Source organism: Euleptes europaea, chromosome 10 (assembly GCF_029931775.1).
Source record: "Euleptes europaea isolate rEulEur1 chromosome 10, rEulEur1.hap1, whole genome shotgun sequence".
Taxonomy (NCBI): Eukaryota; Metazoa; Chordata; class Lepidosauria; order Squamata; family Sphaerodactylidae; genus Euleptes; species Euleptes europaea.
The window spans coordinates 7,284,891-7,304,044 of record NC_079321.1 but is presented as its reverse complement, the minus strand read 5'-3'; the positions used below and the strand labels follow the sequence as shown (position 1 = coordinate 7,304,044).

Genomic DNA, 19,154 nt, shown 5'->3' with positions numbered 1-19,154 from the left:
GAATAACAGATTTTTAAAACTGCTTTCTGTAGAACCCAATGTCAAGATGGCGTCACCTTCAAAACAGGAAGAATCATACTATGGTGATGATTATGATGATGATGAATATAACCCCTTTAAAGACGAGGAACATGCTGAGTATATCAACCCTTTCGATGAGCCAGACCCTGAACCTGAGACTTTAGTGCCTGTCAAGGATTTCCCCCCCCAGCCTGCAAAAAGAAAAAATATACGTCCTGTGGACATGAGCAAATACCTCTATGCTGACACATCGAAAACAGACGACGAAGAATTAGATGAGTAAGTATATAACTGTTCTTCTTTGAAGCAATCTTCAGACATAAGTTGGGATTTTATCACCATGCCCCAGGGCATAAATTATTCAAGCCTGGTTATTGTGGTATAAAGTGCAAGAGTGAGTTTTTTCAGTCCCAAAATAATCTGACAATTTAGAAGTTATTGTTATATATGGTACGACTGTCTTTTCCCCCGCTGGGATCCGAATCTCTGATTTTCATGGTGGAGACTACACTTATAAGGAATGGATATAAAATTGGATAAAAACAAGACTCATTCTTAATTCAGGCGCCATATTGCTCCAGTAACTTCACTCGATTGGTGGCAGGTTTAGGACCACACTTAGATACAAGTAAGGAGGGTGGTTGAAGTATTGAGAGGAATAAGCATAGGATTCAGGGAAATGGGAACAAATGGAGAAGGAGGCAGGCAGAAAGCATAATAAGTGACAGGGAATAAAGAATGGAAAGGATCAGACTACAAAGTATAGGAAAGTATCCTGAAGTGTTTTTGCAGTAATGGGATGAAAGGAGGAGTCCTCATTCAAACTTATCATTGGCTAAAAAACAAAGGATTATTAAGGTTTATCCTCCTTCACTGAGAACCAGCGTGGTGTAGTGGTTAAGAGCGGTGGTTTGGAGCGGTGGACTCTGATCTGGAGAACCGGGTTTGATTCCACGCTTCTCCACATGAGCGGCAGAGGCTAATCTGGTGAACTGGGTTTGTTTCTCCCTTCCTGCACATGAAGCCAGCTGGCTGGCCTTCGGCTAGTCACAGTTCTCTTAGAGCTCTCTCAGCTCCACCTAGCTCACAGGGTGTTTGTTGTGGGGAGGGGAAGGGAAGGTGATTGTAAGCCGGTTTGAGTCTCCCTTAGCTGGTAGAGAAAGTCGGCATACAATAACCAACTCTTCTTCTTGTTCTTCCTCTTCTTTCTCTTCCTCTTCTTTCTCCTCTTCCTCTTCGTAAAGATAACACCCTGTACAGTTGTTAATAGAAAAAGTTTGAACTGGAGTAGGCTGCTACTGTCACAGAAAAAGACAGGGATTGCACAATAGTGAGAACAATTAAGGATAGTGTATGGTTAAAGGACTGTTCCTTTCCTTAGATCAGGGGTGTCAAACTCAATTGTTACGAGGACCAGATATGAAATAAATGTCACTTGGTCATGCAGGGCCATGCCTCGCCAGCCCAGATCAGGACGGGGGAAGGGTGCTGCTTTGGCTGTCTGGTGGGCCGGATAAGAGCTCTCAAGGGGCCGAATCTGGCCCGCAGGCCTTATGTTTAACACCCTGTCTTAGATGCTATTTTTATTTGCTATTGAGTGTGTTTTTTCACTAAGTAACTGTATTGCTTGTGTAAGAAGGTGATTACGTCAGAGCACTTTTTCAAAGAACATTCATTTTTTCTTGTCAAGGCATTCATCAGGTTCATTATGTATTATAACTTTAACTGATCGGTTTTAATAATTCATCATAAATGTCATATGATTGTTATTATCCATGTTTAGAGTTTTGACAACAAATGTGGGGAAATCCTCTTTTTTCTTGTTGCAAATGGAGAACCTAGGGAGATTGGAGCTTTGCTGGTTGTTGTTATTTCCATTGGTAAGCTCTGTGAACACAGACTTTTGTCACCTTTTTTTTTTTTTTTTTTTTTACTTTCTGCCTGTGGAGAAAAATTGAAATCAAGGAATGATAACTCTGCCAACTCCACTCAATAGAAGTGGACTTTCTGCACAAATTACCTTTTTTGTTTTATCTTTATAGCCCACGGTATGAGCATAGTGGCTACCGTCTTAGCCGCTGATGGGGGAGGGACTGACATACTGAAACAACCACCGTATAGAAAAAGCACAGCAAAGAGCAAGGAAGAGAGGGGAGGATGAAAAGGCTTCAGAAAGGGGCAAACAAACATGCTCCTTTGCATTTTATTCCCAGTTATTAAAGCTCAGGGGCGTGTTAAACGGGTAGCGGTGCTTTCCTTTGTACGAAACAATGTGCTCACGCTGCTCTTTCGCTTGTAACGCAGGCCTGCTTTCTCCCTTCTAACTCATACGGATGCTTTATTAACTCTCAAACTATTTTGATCACTAAACTTCACGCGTGTGACCCTTTTCTGCCACTATTATGATAGGAACAACACTTTAGCTCTTTGCAGATTTCCAGGGGGGCATTCAGGATCATTTAACAAGGATTCAACCCCCCCTTAAGGTACTTTAAGGTAGTATACGTAAGGTACTTTTCTATCACAGTGTTGGGAATTTAAACGTTGGTCAGAGGATAGACTTTCTCACAAACATTCCTCCAACATATATAAATGCAGTAACAGAGTGCGTCTGAGTGGTGTAGTGATTAAGAGCGGTGGTTTGGAGCTGTGGACTCTGATCCGGAGAACCAGGTTTGATTCCCCACTCCTCCATATGAGCGACCAAGGTTAATCTGGTGAACTGGATTTGTTTCCCCACTCCTCCACATGAAGCCAGCTTGGTGACCTTGGGCTAGACGCACACTTTCAGCCCACCTACCTCACAGGGTGTCCGTGGTGGGGAGGGGAAGGGAAGGTGGATTGAAGCCGGTTTGATTCTTCCTTAAGTGGTAGAGAACGTCGGCATATAAAAACCAGCTCTTCTTCTTCCTGCTCTCCTGGCCACCTCTTGGACAGATGCTCACATGGAGAGGAAAGGGGGTTCATCCGAGTCCTCCTACCCTACCCTGGCTCCTCATTTGCATAGCCCAGAGCAGGAAGCTCCTCCCTCCCTTTACGCTTTCTGCAGTTTGTGCTTGCCCCATTGCCCCTTTCCACTGCTCACAAGGATACCAGTCATGCCCGTGAGAGACGGGAATCAGCAAGCTTGTTTACATAGCCAGGCCCCACCTCCCGGAGGAGCTGCTGCCAATCAGCTGTAATTTGGGCAGCGCCTGTACAAATGAGCTGGTCACCATAGCGAGTAGCCATGTAGGGGTTTCTGGCTGGAGTTGGGATGCATGCCTTTCCCCATATTACATAGAGAATAATTCTAATCCATGTTTCTGATACAATTGGTTGTACTAAAAGATGGTGATTCAGATTTTTTAAAAAAATCTGTGAAAAGATCAGCTAGATTTGAGTCTAGTAGCACCTTTTTATTTTATTTTATTTTATTTATACCCCACCCTTTCCCAATCTAGTCGGGCTCAGGGTGGCTACCAACAGTCAATACATAAGTATAATATAGAATAAATTAAAACATAGGATTAAAACATGGAATTAAAAACATGTCACAAGTCAATTAAAAGATGGTAATCTAACTCCAACCTACTACTGATACTAATGTTTTCCTGATGTCGAGGTGGTCCATATTGGTCAATAAGCAGAGGACCAGCAATGATCTGGATAACCTTAGAAACGAACAAGATTTTGGGGGTATAAACTTCTGAGAGTCAAAGCTTATTTCTTATCTGACCCAGGGAGCTTTGACTCCCAAAATCTCATACCCCACAATATTGTTGATTTCGGTGATGCTACTTGGTTCAAATCCAAAGTTTCTACTGCAGACCAACACGGCTACCCTCTGAAATTAATCTGGAATTATCCCTAGTATAATGTGGAAATTTACAGAGGGGGGGAATTGAAAGTAAGACTGCATGGGTCCATGTCATGGAGGATCCTTCTCCGTAGGCAAGCAGAGAAAAGAGGATCCAGAGTTGATACCAGTTCCATTCAGGGGTGGATTGGCCATTGAACCAACAAGGAAATTTCCAAAGGGGCCACATGCAGCAAAGAGCAAAGAGAGCCAAGCTGCACAATCTCTGCTAGTGCCCCAGAGCCCCATGGCTTAGAAGCAAGGATGCCCAGGGTCAGCCCACCAGCTGCCCCCCTCCTGTGTTGCCACCGGTTTCCAGCAACGGGTGACCCAGTGCCCATTGATGGCATCTGCTTTGAGTGCCCCTGCAATGCTGGCATGTAATGCCACTCAGCTTGGCTTGCTTCCAGGCCGTTTGCACTTTCCAGTCTGCCACTGGTCCCATGATAGGTCAGATTTCTTGGTGAATTTTTGTAGAGTAGGGAGGAATGCTACGATAGAGTAAATCACACCTGCAGGACCGCCTCTCCTGGTACACCCCCCCCCCAAGGAGCATTAAGCTCAACTAACAGCACCATATTAGTGGTCCCCAGTGTCCGGCTGTCCTCAACTAGGGCCAGGGCTTTTTCTGCCCTGGTCCCAGCCTGGTGGAATACCCTCTCCAGCCAGCCAGCCAGCATGGTGTAGCAAATAAGAGCAGTGGACTCTAATCTAGAGAACCAGGTTTGATTCCCCACTCCTCCACATGAGCAGCAGACTTTAATCTGGTGAAACGGGTTGGTTTCCCCACTCCTACACATGAAGCCTGCTGGGTGACCTTGGGCTAGTCACAGCTCTCTTAGAGCTCTCTCAGCCCCACCTACCTCACAGGGTGTCTGTTGTGGGGAAGGGAAGGTGATTGTAAGCCAGTTTGATTCTTCCTTAAGTGGTAGAGAAAGTCAGCATATAAAAACCAACTCTTCTTCTACTACTACTACTACCACCACCACAACCAGGGCCCTGCGGGATCTTAAAGAATTCCTCAGGGCCTACAAAACAAAGATATTCCACCAGGCCTACAGCTGAGGGCAGCAACTGTTATACTGTTGGATTATTTAATGATGTTAGCCACCCTGAGCCCGGCCTGGCCAGGGATGGAGGGCGGGATGGAAATCAAATAAATATTATCTAACACTGTCCCGTAAGGCAAATGGAAGAATCTTGTAGAAATAGTTTTTGTCTCAGTGTCACCTGAGGGTACGTTCTGCACCTGAATCATTATTGGGATAATAATGAGTTACACCCTGCTTAGGATAGTGCATTATTTGTTTAGGCATCCCTTATGTATATAACTGCCTAGTCTCCTTTTAGAGACCCGTAAAGCGCCTGACTTCAATGAAAACGTTGATTGGTTTCATAGGAAATTAGCGTCCTCTGTGAATACTGTGTATTTATTTGTGAAAGGTTTAAGGGTTGTTGTTTTTTAAATCTTTCTCAGGCAGGCCAAGAAGCACTCATTGGACGGAATTCATTGTGTAACGCCAGCATTTCTTTCATGTTTGTTCTTTCCTATTGTGCCTGCTCTCTAAACTAAGCAATTCTTATCTTTTTTTTTTTAATCTCTCTTCACAGAAGTCTCTCCATGTCTCTTACCATTTTCATCATGCGTCTCTGGATCATCTTAGTTTTACTGCTCTATGTCTGTTTTAAGATGGGGTAGCCCACCCTGCACACAGTTTTCAAGATGAGGGAAGCCCCTTTGGTTTATGTGATGGCGATGTAATCCGATCAGTACTACTTTCCATTTCAGTCATTGTGCATGCACTCATTTTGCTTGCGTAGGTTTCCTTGGGGTAGACGGAAGTATTAAAGGACATTGTATGAAAAATGAGTTCCGAAGGATGCGTTCCATGATCACAAACAAAATATACTAAAGATTGTCACCCTCATCTATAACACATTAGATCTGTGTGCATGCCATTGGTTAGTTGTGCATTTGCATGCTCAGTGTCTTACTCCCTTCTTGTGGAAGTAGGGACCATTGGTTTTAGTAGGACTGAAGCAATGTAATGAGTTCTGAATTAAGGACCTTCCCTACTTCCTATGACCATGTTCTATTCAGCTTCCACTTTCTAAGTTTCCCTTCCTGCTGTTCACACCACTCCTTCTTCCCCTAATCCCTTTCTCAGATTTCGGTCCAAGATGATTGACCTTGCCCTAACCCACAGAAGACTGTTTGTGGGCATTCTGTGATTCATTCCGTGCAGAATTTTTGTCCATTCCGTGACATTAAAGCCATTGAGCCAGTCACTGCAAGCATCCTTTAGTGGATTACATTATAGATCAGGAAGAAGGGTAATTTGCTAAGGATTAAGGATTGTTTCTAATACTACAACTTTCTCTGGGGATTGGTTCTTGTAGGTTATCCGGGCTGTGTAACCGTGGTCTTGGAATTTTCTTTCCTGACGTTTCGCCAGCAGCTGTGGCAGGCATCTTCAGAGTAGTAACAGAGCAGCCTGCCACAGCTGCTGGCGAAACGTCAGGAAAGAAAATTCCAAGACCACGGTTACACAGCCCGGATAACCTACAAGAACCAATGAACTCTGACCGTGAAAGCCTTCGACAATATTTTCTCTGGGGAGTTTGTCATAAACTGCATTGTGTCTCTACTTGAGAGATTTAGGAAGTACACCATGAGAGGAAAAGCCCTGATTTTACAGCTCAGGCACATAAGTCTTAATCTTTATCTGTTTTTTGCACTGAAAAGCTGTTGTATCAGTGTCTAAGTATGTATGTAAGTGAAATAAAATGGCTGGCTGGCTTTTCTGCAGGGGGGTGGGCAGGTCACCCCTGCTTAGAACTCTTCCTCCACTGTGTGTATATAAAGTGCCGTCAAGTCACAAGCGACTTGGGATTTTCGTGGCAAGAGATATTCAGAGGTGGTTTGCCATTGCCTAACTCTGCCTAGGAACCCTGGACTTCTTTGGCTGTCTCCCATCCAAGTACTGACTAGGGCCAACCCTGCTTAGCTTCTGAGATCAGGCTAGCCTGGTACATGCAGTTCCATACCTTCCTCCATTACTTCATGTTAATACCAAATTTACTTGCATAGATAACTGCTGAACCAATCGGACAGCTGATAACTTACTCAAATATTTGCCCTGTTACTCCCACTAATGCCCTGTCACGATATCCTTTTATTTCACTTCTGTATCCTAGTTTCAGTGTAGAACTTGTTCACTTCTTTGATTCGTTGTGTTGCAACCCTTCAGTTGCCAAGCATCTTGTTGAAACAGACTTTCCCTCTAGAGCAAATAAAAGACTGGAAACATATTCCACGTTGGGTGTGTTTTGACAGCAGTCTGGCTTCTGTGTGCTGATGCCAACTTGCTTCTCCAATTAGAATTTGCAGTGCACATGAAGCTGCCTTTTGCTGAATCAGACCCTTGTTCCATCAAAGTCAGTATTGTCTACTCAGTCCGGCAGCAGCTCTCCAGGGTCTCAGGTAGAGGTCTTTCACATCCCCTACTTGCCTAGTCCTTTTAACGGGAGATGCTGGAGATTGAACCTGGGACCTTCTGCAAGCCAAGCAGTTACTCTACCACTGAGCCTTATACTAAATCAGACCCTTGGTCCATCAAAGTCAGTATTGTCTACTCAGACCGGCAGCAGCTCTCCAGGGTCTCAGGTAGAGGTCTTTCACATCACCTAATTGCCTAGACCCTTTAACTGGAGAGGCCGGGGAGTGAACCTGGGACTTTGTGCATGCCATGCAGATGCTCTACCATTGAGTCATGACCCCTTCCCATAAGAAGCTGACTTATACTGACTCTTGGTCTATCAAGGTCGGTATTTTCTATCAGGACTGGCAACAGCTTTTCAGGGTCTCAGGCAAAGATCTTTCACATCACCTATTAACCTCATCCTTTTAACTGGAGATGCCGGGGATTGAACCTGGGACCTTCTGAATGCCAAGCAGAGGCTGTACCACTGAGCTTCCCAATCAACTATACAGATGAACTCAGGGTGAATCAGCTTGCTTTGAACAACTGTTGCCAAAGTCGCATAGTGACACGATTTCTTAACCATAGCGTTCTTAGATTCAGTCTCCCTGCAAATATCCTCAGAGTTCTGGCTGAGAGCTATATTATATCGCATCAAGTCAACCAAACAGAATGCCATCTTGGCAGTGGGTGGGGGAAGACTTCTTTTGTACAGTAACAGCACCGGCTACACCAACCTTGCTGAGCCTGCAAGCACCTTTGAAATTCTGACGCAGCATAGTGGACACGACCACAAAATGGCTGCTGCAGGAGGCGGGGCCAGCCGCAAAATAGCTCCTGCAGCTTACCTTCAGTCATACAGTGAAGTGGTGGCAGCTGCTGCCAAAGCAACATTTTTAAAAATATGCACAGCCAATCAAATCTCCCATGGCCAATCAGAAGCCTTGTTGGGCAAAAGCCCTAGCTGGCCCCACCCATTTTTTAAAAACACTTGGTGAGTGCCACGAAAGGTGTTAACAGGCTCCGTGGTGCCACAATGGAGATCCCCGGGTCTAGAGGGTTAGTTGGAAAACCTTAAAACTGAATATTTGGAGTGCCTTCTGTGATGATTCACGTTCAAAACTTTCAAAACTTCCTTTTCTAAATGCACGTCCATAAAGTTCTTCCTGTAAGGAATGAATTCATCAAAGTACCTTAAAACTCATTTCGATCTTGGGTCTCGGTTTCTGTGTTCTGTACCGTGTTGTGTTCATCTAGAGTAATTCTACTGAATGCCCACGTTATATTTACAGGATTTGGCCATACAATGACACAGCTAAGAACTGTCATGTTCTGGAAATCAATTGCAAGGGAGCAATTCAAAGAAACATAACCGAAACCAATTGAAAATGAACTTCAGTATATCGTTGTGTTAAAAGTGAGGCATTCGTATGGGCTTGCGTTTAAAATAAACTGGGTGAAGATATATGTGTGCGTGTAGTCTGTGAACTTGTTTAATAAATCTGCTTGGCGAAATAACTGAAAGAGTTGCAATCCCTTATCTTGGCAGTGCTGCTTTGCACTGCGTAATGTCCGCTGTGAGAAGTCCCCGGCGCATGTTTCATCTCTTGTTCCGAGTGGAGCTGCAGAGGGTCAGCTAGTTTGTTGTCAAAACATAATACATTCATTAGCTGTTCGCGCGCGCGCACACACACACACACACACACACACACAAAGTAACCTGTAGAACAAAAGACAACACCATGACCTCCCGTAAGTAGTGTACCGGCCCCCGCTATCGTTTTTCATATTTATTTTCACTTGCTTTGAATTCCCGTAATGTTTGAAGACAGCCAAGCAAGGTTGTCAGCCAAATTAAATGATTGACAGGCACGGTGGAATTTTCTGCTCCAAATGGAATGCCATTCTTTTTTTCCACCTTCTTCGTCTGCAGAAGAGTCTCTTTTGTTTATTTTGACTTCCCCTAAGCTTTGATTTTGTTGGAGGGGTTGTTTTTGCATTTGATGGACACTGACATGAGAATACCCCAAAGGTGCCTTCACTTTGCAACCTAGTTATTTTACTCTTGGTTTCTCCTTTCATTCAGCCATCTAGATCTGCACCATCTTTCTGTAACAAACAAAGTCAGCCCCAATGTGAAGTAATGGTTGAATCCTCTTGACCTCTGAATCTGTTGTACGGTTTTTCTGCTTTTCCCAAAGGTCCAATTATGTCATCAGCAAACCTGGCTGTTCGGAGACTAAGTTATTGTCTATCAGTTCCAATGAATGCCTCTTCCTGTCTCGTATTTAAAAAAAATCCGAGAGGGGTAGAGGGGAATGATAGGACCAGCGTTCAAGTTTGAAAGTCGGTCATAAAATCAGGGGAAATATCTTTAGATTCTTAAGAATTATTCAAATAACATTTTTTAATGAGGGGGGCTGGAATTCCGAGACAGCTCTAATGCTGATTTCATTGGGTGTTTTGTTTGATATTTGAGTGTTCTGCTTGTGTTAAAGGTATCCTTGACTTCTAAAAAAATTGTTTTGCAATATAGTACATAATGTAACTGGTGTTACATAGGTTATATCTTTGTATCAAAGCCGAAAAGACTGAGAATTTCTTTTTGAAGTATTCAGCGCTGATGTTTGAGATTTCAGAAAACCAAAGTCTCAGTATGCTATGTTGCCACTATGCAAAACCATTCATATTATCCATGTGCACAAAAAGCACACACAAAAAAACCCTAACCCACATTGCTTTAGAATGTTCACAGAATAATATTGCACAAAGTAAATATCTCACTCCCTGGATAAAAGGGCTAATGACACTTTCTGAGAAGCTGATACTGCATTATCAGCTATCGAGCAGAATTGTGTAAGAGGCATGGCAACTGTTCTCTTTATAGTGTCCAGAAAAAAATTAATCTTCATTTTCCCCTTTGATGAATAGCCAATGGCTGTTAAATCTAGGGAATGGAAAGCACAAAAGGTCCGCTTTTATTACATTGGTTCCATAGTCTTTGGTCCTTGAGATGCTAGATATCATATACATTTCCCCCCTCCAATCTGTTAGATTTAAGCAGAATTAGATGTGAGACTGATGCAAGATTCTTTGTAGACGTGATTGATGGGTATATAAATTTGGAACTCTGAGAATAGGTTGCCTCAGCAATAATAATTTTGCAGAGCAGAGAAAGTGTAGGCTCAGACAAGACAACATTCATGGGCTCCTGTCCCTCATTGGACCTCTTCGTCCCCAAACTCCATCATCCTTCTCCTATAGCTGCTAAGAATAGGGTTGCCAGGTGCCTCTTCACCACCGGTGGGAGGTTTTTGGGGCAGAGCCTGAGGAAGGGGGGGGTTGGGGAGGGGGGACTTCATTGCCATAGAGTCCAATTGCCAAAGCAGCCCTTTTCTCCAGGGGAACTGAACTCTATAGCTGGAGATCAGTTGTAATAACAGGAGATCTCCAGCTAGTACCTGGAGGTCGGCAAACCTAGCTAAGAAGAAGGCAGGAAAACCATGGCAGTCCCTACTTCTCATTTTCCAAATCTCTGATATTTTCCACCACATCTTCATTGCCAGACTGCTGAAGACAGACTCCCTGGCAAGGCTCAGAAAAAAATTCCAACCACACCGGCCCATATTACAGGCTTTGTCAATTGGACCACACTTTAAAAAAAAACCCTAATAAAACCCTTAACTAGAAAGAGAGGTTTTGTGTGAACTTACTTACCTGGGTATATCACACAGATAAAGGGCATTCCTAAACATGTCTACTCTGAATTTAATCCCACTTACTCCAGTGGGAGTTACTTCCTAGATAAGTGTGCTTAGAGTGTGCAATCCTATAAACACTTCTCTGGGAGTAAGCTCCATTTAATAGACAAGAGTGGGATTCTGAGTAGACCTACTTAGAATTGCTCTCTTAGTCAACCTTTTCAGAGCATTATTCAAATTCGGGGAGGATTTGAGATAGAAAATAGATTTGTTTTATTTCAACATATCCATATATTGAAGCCTTCATATAAGAACAGGCTAGGCTCCTTAATCCATAATTAATACTAGAGCCATGTTGGTCCTGATTATTTCTGTTCATTTAAAGGGATTTGTGTCTTCCTGTCTTCCTTTCTCCTTCCTTTCTCCTTCCTTTCTCCTTCCTTCCTTCCTTCCTTCCTTCCTTCCTTCCTTCCTTCCTTCCTTCCTTCCTTCCTTCCTTCCTTCCTTCCTTCCTTCCTTCCTTCCTTCCTTCCTTCCTTCCTTCCTTCTTCTTTGTGGCATGGCTATAGATTTTGTAGCTTTAGGCATTCTGCTTGGCAAAGCTGTATGCACACTTCATTTCGTCGGTTTTTTCATGGTGAAGGGTACAACACAATCGGCTGAACTTTTGTGTGTTTGCAAACTTAAATCAATTTCTGATCACCACTTAGTCAAGAACAGCTGACTTTTAAAACTTGCACTGAAAAATCAGTGATGGCAAAGAAATACGTTTCCCTTCTTTTGATTAGATCAAACCCATTTTATGAACCAAAATCAAGCTCTGCTTTAAATCATCAAGTTACTTCGCTGCAAGAAACAGAGAGGAGGATGAAAAAAAAAGCGCCGGAACCACCGGTCCTCTCTCCAAAGACAGAAATGGAAACAAGTGAAAACACGTCAGCTATTTATGCCGTGAAAGAGCTTTCCTCTTCTCCTAAGGTACGTTGCTTCTCCTTTACTTGCATTGTAAATATTTCTTAAAAGCAGAAACTCTGCTCTGTTAGTACATTTTTTAAAAAAAACCCTTCATTTTGTTTAGATGCTTTCGCTTGATTTTCATTCGCTTCGTTCCGCACGGACCAGGACCGTGATTTAAAATGTTTTGATCCTGGCAGAAGGAGCCAAAGATACTTACGCTGCTCCCGATTAGATCAACTGTGTAATCCAAGAGTGGTGGAAGCCATAGCTATGGATTCTGGGAGCTGTGCCCCAGAACCCTCCTCGGAGAGCCAGCGTGGTGTAGTGGTTAAGAGCGGTGGTTAGGAGTAGGGCTGTTGATTCGGTTCATCCCGAACCGAAAAACAGCCGAATTTCCCCCGATTTGGCGGTTTTTAGTTCGGGATGAACGGAACTCAAAAAAAGTCGAGAAACGGGGGAGCTGAATTTGCCGACTTCATGGTGATCGGCAAATGAATTCGGCAGATTCGGGGTTCGCCCCCCCCCCCCGCGCGCCTTCACGGGGCTTCCATGAAGGCGCGCGGGGGGTTCTTTAAACAGATCTGCACCTCCCAGCTGGAAGCCCCGTGAAGGCCTGCGGGGGGGCCAATTTCCCCCCGAACTCCGGATCTCGTGCCGAATTTCACGGATCCGAAGCGGGGGAGTTCGGACTTCAGCACGTCCCGAATTTAAAAGGGCCGAATTTTGCCGAAGCCGAACTTTACCGAATTTTTTTTTCAACAGCCCTAGTTAGGAGCAGTGGACTCTGATCTGGAGAACCGGGCTTGATTCCCAACTCCTCCACATGAGCGGCGGAGGCTAATCTGGTGAACCAGGTTGGTTTCACCACTCCTCCACATGAAGCCAGATGGGTGACCTTGGGCTAGTCACAGCTCTCTCAGCCCCACCTACCTCACTGGGCGTCTGTTGTGGGGAGGGGAAGGGAAGGCGATTGTAAGTCGGTTTGATTCTTCCTTAAGAGGTAGAGAAAGTCGGCATATAAAAACCAACCCTTCTTCTGCATCCATGGCCTTGGGGCGGAGTACCACCCAGAGCACTGGCAGCTCCATTCACATCTCCACACACACCCCAAACGTGCTGCCCTAAGCAGAGATTGGGAAGCACAACCCTGAGCCACAAATCCCTTGAAGAAATGTTTGATAAACCAGATGGTTTATTTAAATAGCTGACTGTCATTCTTTGTACTTTTATAAGCTTGATTAGATACAATATTTTAATTGAGCGAATAAAGCATGGATACCTATTGCTTCTAGTGCCACATATATATCTCCTACATTTCGTTATTTTTGTCTACTTGATATCTAATTGTTATCTAATTATTCTACCATTGAATATTAAGATTACATTATGCATAATCATAACATAGTTTCCATTTTTTCTGGAATTCCTCAACAGGTCTTTTATGCAGGTGAATGTTTTGACCTCCCAATGAAGATAGATGTCTCACTTAATCCCTTACCACGCATCTTAACTCTGATAAAGGCAAAGTGGTTTTGGTTGGTGTGTGCTGGCTGGGAGAATTAGGATAGCCTCCTCTGAGTGGGTAGAAAAGAGTCCAGTAGCACCATAGAGACAAACAAACTTTCTGGCAGGGTGTGAGCTTTTGTGAGTCACAGCTTACTTCTGTGACTCATGAAAGCTCATACCCTGCCAGAAATTTTGTTAGTCTTTAAGGTGTTACTGGACTCTTGCTCTTTTCTACTGCTACAGACAGACTAACATGGCTACCCATCATAGGGTTGCCAGCCTCCAGGTACTAGTCGGAGATCTCCTGCTATTACAACTGATCTCCAGCCAATAGGCCTTGACCTGGATGGCCCAGGCTAGCCTGATCTCGTCAGATCTCAGAAGCTAAGCAGGGTCAGCCCTGGTTAGTATTTGGATGGGAGACCACCAAGGATTACCAGGGTTGCTGTGCAGAGGAAGGCACTGGCAAACCACCTCTGATAGTCTCTTGCCATGAAAACCCCCAAAAAGGGGTTGCCATAAGTCGGATGCAACTTGAAGGCACTTTACACACACACCAGCCAATAGAGATCAGTTCCCCTGGAGAAAATGGCCGCTTTGGTAATAGGACTCTGTGGCATTGAAGTCCCTCCCCTCCCCAAACCCCACCCTCCTCAGGCTCTGCCCCAGAAACCTCCCGCCGGTGGCAAAGAGGGACCTGGCAACTCTAACCCATCATGATCTATCCTCTGAATGGGAAACCACTCCCCTTGAAGGACAAGGTTCACAACTCGGGGTACAGTTAGATCCAAAATCCAGAGGAAGGGAGAAATCACTGTAGTTTACAGCACTTTTTTTCCAGCTTCACCTGCTTTGCCAGCTGCAGCCCTTCCTTGAGAACCAGGGCCTAGCTGCAATAATCAGCGTGCCAACTACTTCCAGATCAGATGATTGCAGCGTGCTTTCAATTAGAAAACGGTTGGGCGGCTTGAACAGCTTCAGAGCGCAGCTGCCTTTTTATTGACCTGGGATCACTTAAAATCAGTGTATCGCCCTAGTTTTACGAGCTCTTCTTCGGCTGCCCGTGTACTGCCAGGCCGAATTCAAGGTGCAGTCTGACACCAGGGCATGTCAAAGAACCACCTCCTCTTATGTAGTCCTGCTCTGAGATCATCATATTAGGCTCTGCTCCAAATGAACGGAGAAGAGCCAGCGTGGTGTAGTGGCTAAGAGCAGTGGTTTGGACTCTGATCTGGAGAACCGGGTTTGATTCCCCACTCCTCCACATGAGCGGCAGAGGCTAATCTGGCGAACAGGGTTGGTTTCCCCACTCCTCCACATGAAGCCAGCTGGGTGACCTTGGGCTAGTCACAGCTCTCTCAGCCCAACCTACCTCACAGGGTGTCTGTTGTGTGGAGAGGAAGGGAAGGCGATGTAAGCCAGTTTGATTCTTTCTTAAGTGGTGTAGTTGGCATATAAAAACCAACTCTTCTCCTCCTCCTCCTTTTTCTTCTCCTTCTTCTCCTCCTCCCCACCCATTAAGCTGCCTTCTCCTTGGTTGAGTCCAATCTCTGGAATGCCCATTTGAAGCTCTCATGTCCCTTCCCCAGCCTCCTTTAAAGGCTAATGTTCCCTCTCCCCTCTCATAGTTACACCGTTACCGTATGGAACGTCTTCGGTGGGGGGGGGGAGATATTTAATATAGTTGTGTTTTTCATCTGAAACCGGAAAGGAGAGGGAGGGGGAAGGGGAATCTTCTGGCATGTCCTCCTGATCCTTTTAAAATCTGTAGCTGCCCTCAAGGATCCTGTGTTTTTCGATGTCACCGTTTCGGTTAAGAGCTGAATGGAACTCCTTGTCGCATCTGTCAAACTACTGCTTAATTAGGCAGAGAGGCTGCTGACGAATCCCTGTCCCTCAAGGGCTGATCTCCCTGTTACTTTAGCTAAGAAGAGAGGCAAACTCCGGAAGCCGACCCCAGTTAGAGTTTACCGGCAATGTGGAGCAGAGCTGAAGAGGTCACTGGATTGGCGCGCACGCACCCACCCAGTGTGCGGAACAGCAGGTTTTTTTTAAAAAGAAAAAAAAAACACACAAGAAGAAGAAAACAAATAAGAAAAAGAAGAACAAGAAGACTTGGTTTTTATATGTCGACTTTCTCTACCACTTAAGGATGAATCAAACCGGCTTACAATCACCTTCCCCTCCCCTCCCCACAACAGACACCCTGCGAGGTAGGTGGGGCTGAGAGAGTTCAGAGAGAACTGTGACTAACCCAAGATAACCCAGTCGGCTTCAAGTGGAGGAGTCGGGAAACCAACCCGGTTCACCAGATTAGCCTCAGGTCTCAGGTCAAGGTCTTTCACATTACTAAGGTCCTGATCCTTTTAACTGGAGTTGCCGGGGACTGAAACTGGGACCTTCTGCATGCAAAAGAGATGTTCTACCAATGAGCCTGAGAGCCGGCGTGGCATAGTGGTTAAGAGCGGCAGACTCTAATCTTGAGAACCGGGTTCAATTCCCCACTCCTCCCCATGAAGCCTGCCACAGGAGGTGGCGGCTACCACAGGGAAGGTCCTTGTGCTGTGGTGGCAGGTGCTGCCAAAGCAGCACTTTTAAAAACACACACACACGAGGAAATCTCCAGTAGCCTAAGAGAAGCTATGGAGGGCAAAAGCTAACCTGGCCATGCCCCCCTTTTAAAGACACTTGGTGGGCACCAAGAAAGGTATTGGCCAGCACCGCGGCACCCCTAGGTGACATGCTGGGAACCCCTGGTGTATGCATCCTTTCTGCTTTGCAAGCTGTCCTTAAAATCATGTCGGGAAGCTGTCTCTGTTGTCCCCTCGTTCTCGCCTCTTGTTCCTTTCATTACCTGAGTAACAGCAGATGGGATGTGAGGAGCAGGTGCAGTTTCTAGGTGACGTCACTGATCGTACGGCCTGATTTTCAGTAACGGCATTCCTACACACTTCTATTTTTCAGAAGTGCTTTTTAAGTATTCTTGACTGCTCTGTAAATGGCTCCTGCGTTGTCCTAACTTGCACGGTTGTGTACCACAGCCAATTCAAACCGACTAGAGAGCTGTCCCTCTTGGTTTGTTTATGCTCCTTCCTCTGGAAGGCGGCACATAAGAGGAACGGAGACTAAATTTTAATTGTTGTAATGCTAATTTATAAGAACTTTTGTTGTTTGGGAGTTGTCTGATGTGAGGCACGGGACTTTCTTCTTTGTCTCTCAAAGGAGCAGGCTTGGCAGAAATATTATCCCAGTATAAAGAACAGAATAAAGAATTAAGGGTGGCAATGAGGAAACTGAAATTGTTCAACACTTTCTCTTCCTTGGCTCCATCATCAACCAAAAGGGAGACTGCAGCCAAGAAATGAGAAGGAGATTGAGACTGGGAAGGGCAGCCAGGAAGGATATTCCTATGTGATATTGGGCCAGTCGCTGTCTCATAACCCAGCCTACCTCACAGAGTTATTAGGATGAAATGAGGTCACCCATGTGAAAGTCACCGTGGACCTTTGGAAGGAGCGCCAGATAGTAATATGAGAAATAAATGGGGAGGGGCTGTGGCTCAGTGGCAGAGCCTCCGCTTGGCATGCAGAAGGTCCCGGGTTCAATCCCTGGCATCTCCAGTTAAAGAGACTAGGCAGGTAGGTGATGTGAAAGACCTCTGCCTGAGACCCTGGAGAGCTGCTGCCGGTCTGAGTAGACAATACCAAGGGTCTGATTCAGTATAAGGCAGCTTCATGTGTTCATTGCACCAAGAATGATGAGGATGACCAGAATTAGAAGGTGTCGTACTCAGGCAGGAGTGTAGTGTGCAGGCAGTAACCAGGCCCAAGGCTTGGCCTCTGGTTTCAACAACAGCAATGGGAGTACTGCGTTGACCAGAGCCTGACGCAGGCTTTTCTCTTCCCGTGGACTGGGCTAGACCAAGGTAATTAGCAGGTAAAGGAGTAGAGGCACTTACCAGTCCAATCTCCTTGTCTCTCAGATCAGGCATCAGCTTGCACGCCGGGGTTGACTGGGATGACTTCGGTTGCTGGAGCTTCTTTCAGTCAGTGGCCTTCAACATGTGTTGAACCCACAAGAACTCTGGCAATCTGCCTGGCCTTTATCAGCCTTGCGGTTCCAGCATTTTCCACTCCTCCCTGATTAGGCTTGATTGTCTTTGCTCTATCTCTCAAGGCCCACCTGGCCTTTTGCCTTCGTTCCCTTAATTGAAGCCGGGCCTTGATTCTCTGCTTCTCAGCCGGCTTGGGAGAACTTGCAGGCGAGGAGTCCTGCTCTTCTTGCTGTTCTGTTTGCTGCCAGAATGAGCAGCCCTCATCCCCTGCCATGGGCCTTGGTGGCTCTGATGCCCGTTCCTGCTGTTCCAGTGCAGTCATTGGAGGAACGGGCCCAGGTTCCCACTCCTCCTCTTCCTCAGAGGAGGAGGGCAGCTCAGGTTGGCCTACGACAGAAGGAAACTTCTGTGTCCATCTGTCATGGAATGATTGCACAAAAGTTGGGTCTTAGTGCATGAAAAACTGCTGATACATCGGCCCATGTTAGTTCAGCATCCTGTTTCCAGCAGTGGCCACAGATACTTCTGAGCAGAGGTCCACAAGCCGCGCATGAAAGCAGCGTTCATCCTCTACCCTTTGCTTTCCCAGTAGTGATATCAAAGGCCCTACTGCCTCTGAACCTAGAAGTTCCTGGCTGTTAAGAGACTTATCTTCCACGAATTTGTCTAATCGCTTTTTAAAGCCAACTAAGCCCGTGTCTACCCACCACATCTTCTGGCAGTGAATTCTTTAGGTTAATTATGGAGGAGTAAATGGCATTAATTTGTATCATACTGGAATAAAGTCAGTCACAGAATAGGATCACACTTGTTAACAATTGCAATGTTGATAATCTGATTTAGGTGAATAATACGGGGTTGCAGCCAACCAGCTTTTACCACCAGCAACAGAAGAAGGTGGAGTCCCCATTGATCACCCAAAAAAGCTATGCTGAGGATTGTGGGACCTGCGTTTACTAAAGTCACATAGAATGGGGGCTATAGTGCAGGGGAGACTTGGGCGAGATGGAATGGGAAAGCCGCTAAGCGCTTTTTAGGTTTAGTCGTTTTAACAGTGTTATTTACGATTCCTGTCCCCCCACCTATCTTTTATGCTCCATCAATCTTTGTGACTGATTGCACTGGCCTTTGGGCCCACGTACCGGGTGACTTTTCTGGATTGGTTTTATGAGGAAGACTGAAATCGTGTTGCTGTATTGTATCATTCTTTGAAGGTGTGCTTTAATTACCTTAATCTGTTAATCACGAGTAGGTTCCTTATGCAATTAAAACTATTTGCAACGTTGATGCCAAAATACAGTCGTAATTTAAAACCTTAATCCAGATAATCAGATGGGAAATATTCCTGGAAAAATTAGCTACTTTGATAAATGAGGGAGGTTTCGCCTTTCCAAGTCCTGCAACTGTGTTACACACCAATACAACACAAAGGTAATGAAAGTAATCCTGTGATTTCTTAGGTACTTAAACACAGTCTTCAATATGGGCGCCTGAGAGATTTTTTTTTAAGCATAAAAACCCACCCTGGCTGCTTTAAATTGAGTTAGGCTGTGGCTAATCCCTCGAAGTTCCAAAATCCAGTTCCAATTCCAGTA

General features: G+C 45.2%; 1 protein-coding gene across 6 annotated transcripts in view; it reads left to right on the top strand.

Moving 5' to 3' along the window:
- The window catches only part of EHBP1 (EH domain binding protein 1), a 313,110-nt gene that overhangs the window by 125,292 nt on the left and 168,664 nt on the right, over positions 1 to 19,154 (top strand). For all 6 annotated transcript variants that reach the window (XM_056856272.1, XM_056856271.1, XM_056856269.1 and 3 more), the window contains 2 exons: positions 33 to 300; positions 11,831 to 12,020. In XM_056856272.1, coding sequence (XP_056712250.1) covers positions 33 to 300; positions 11,831 to 12,020 — 458 coding nt within the window. The remainder of the gene's footprint in view (positions 1 to 32; positions 301 to 11,830; positions 12,021 to 19,154) is intronic.